At 51.6% G+C, this 1,193-nt stretch overlaps 1 protein-coding gene across 1 annotated transcript in view; it reads left to right on the forward strand.

The window, feature by feature from the left end:
* The window catches only part of FAM110C (family with sequence similarity 110, member C), a gene marked incomplete at its 5' end in the record, with an annotated part of 1,282 nt that extends 356 nt beyond the window's left edge, over positions 1 to 926 (forward strand). Inside the window, one exon of the mRNA XM_010133558.1 lies at positions 18 to 926. Coding sequence (XP_010131860.1) covers positions 18 to 926 — 909 coding nt within the window. The remainder of the gene's footprint in view (positions 1 to 17) is intronic.
* Positions 927 to 1,193: the final 267 nt, after the last annotated feature.

Consider the following 1,193-nt stretch of genomic DNA (forward strand, 5'->3'; position numbering starts at 1 on the left):
ACGTAAAAAGCCAGCAGGTAATCAGCACCAAGCAGGAACCCGTCATCGTGCTTAGCTCAGCCTCGGAGAGCAGCAGCGAGACCTGTTCGGTGGAGAGCAAAACAATCAGCAGGGACTTTGGCAGAGGGAAGGGCGCGAAGCCCCTGGAGATGGCTAAGGCGGTGTACTCCTGCCGTGCCCCCCTGCAGCACGGCCCACCCATAGCCAGGCGCAGCACCCCCAAGAGGCAGATGCGGCCGGATTCCCTGGTGATTTACCGCCAGAAATGCGAGTTTGGGAGAGGTCAAACCCAGGACAGCTCACGGGGGAGCTTGGTGAGGAGGATTTTCCAGGGGTCTGTAAAGGAGAAGCAGTTGGCTTCTCCTGAGATGCCCAGAGTCATGGAGGACACCACAGCCACTGAGAGTGAAGAGCCTCTCTCAGCAAAAGGCAGTGACCATGAGCCCAGCAACCATGGAGTGGAGCAAACCCTCGCTGTGAGCACCAAAGCCCCAGGGATATGTACAAAAGAGCACGAGAGACCCTCGAAGCTGAGTATACCTCCTGAGGAGGTCAAGGAAGTGAAGCGGAGAGGTCTCCATCGCTCCCAGTCAGACATCAGCTCTCGCTACTCCAAGTCCTTCTCTGAGTTTGATACGTTTTTCAAGTACTGTGGCCTGGAGCAGGAGGTCATTGAGGATCTTGGGAGAGAGAACTTCTCCGTGGTGTCTGACAATGTCTCCTTCAAGATCCGCAGCATCAGTGTGGCAACGTCTGAGAGCGACTTCACAAGGGACAGCGGGGATGAGGGGCTACTGGAGGATGAACTCACAGAGCAGGTCCCGAGCAGCACCTCCGTGATCGAGCGCAATGCTCGGATAATCAAATGGCTGTACACATGTAAGAAAGCCAAGGAGACTAACAAGGTGATCCAGGAAATGGCATGATGGCTTCTTTCACCGTGCATTGCAGCCTGGTGAACTTAAGGTGTGTGCAAAGCCTCGCCCTGTCAATTTATATATTTCTCTTTCCTCTTTAGTGAGTGATTGGCTCTTCTTAGTTTATTTTAGACTTTTCATGAAGGGCTGGAGGAAAATGTATTTTGTATACTATGTGTTCCGATATGGCCTTTTTGCAAAGCAGAAATCCATGTCATTGCAAAAAAAACCCCAAAAAACCAAAACCAAAATACAAACAAATAAATGCATGCAGTT

This window comes from Buceros rhinoceros, unplaced genomic scaffold, assembly GCF_000710305.1.
Source record: "Buceros rhinoceros silvestris isolate BGI_N320 unplaced genomic scaffold, ASM71030v1 scaffold43683, whole genome shotgun sequence".
In the NCBI taxonomy this organism is placed as follows: Eukaryota; Metazoa; Chordata; class Aves; order Bucerotiformes; family Bucerotidae; genus Buceros; species Buceros rhinoceros.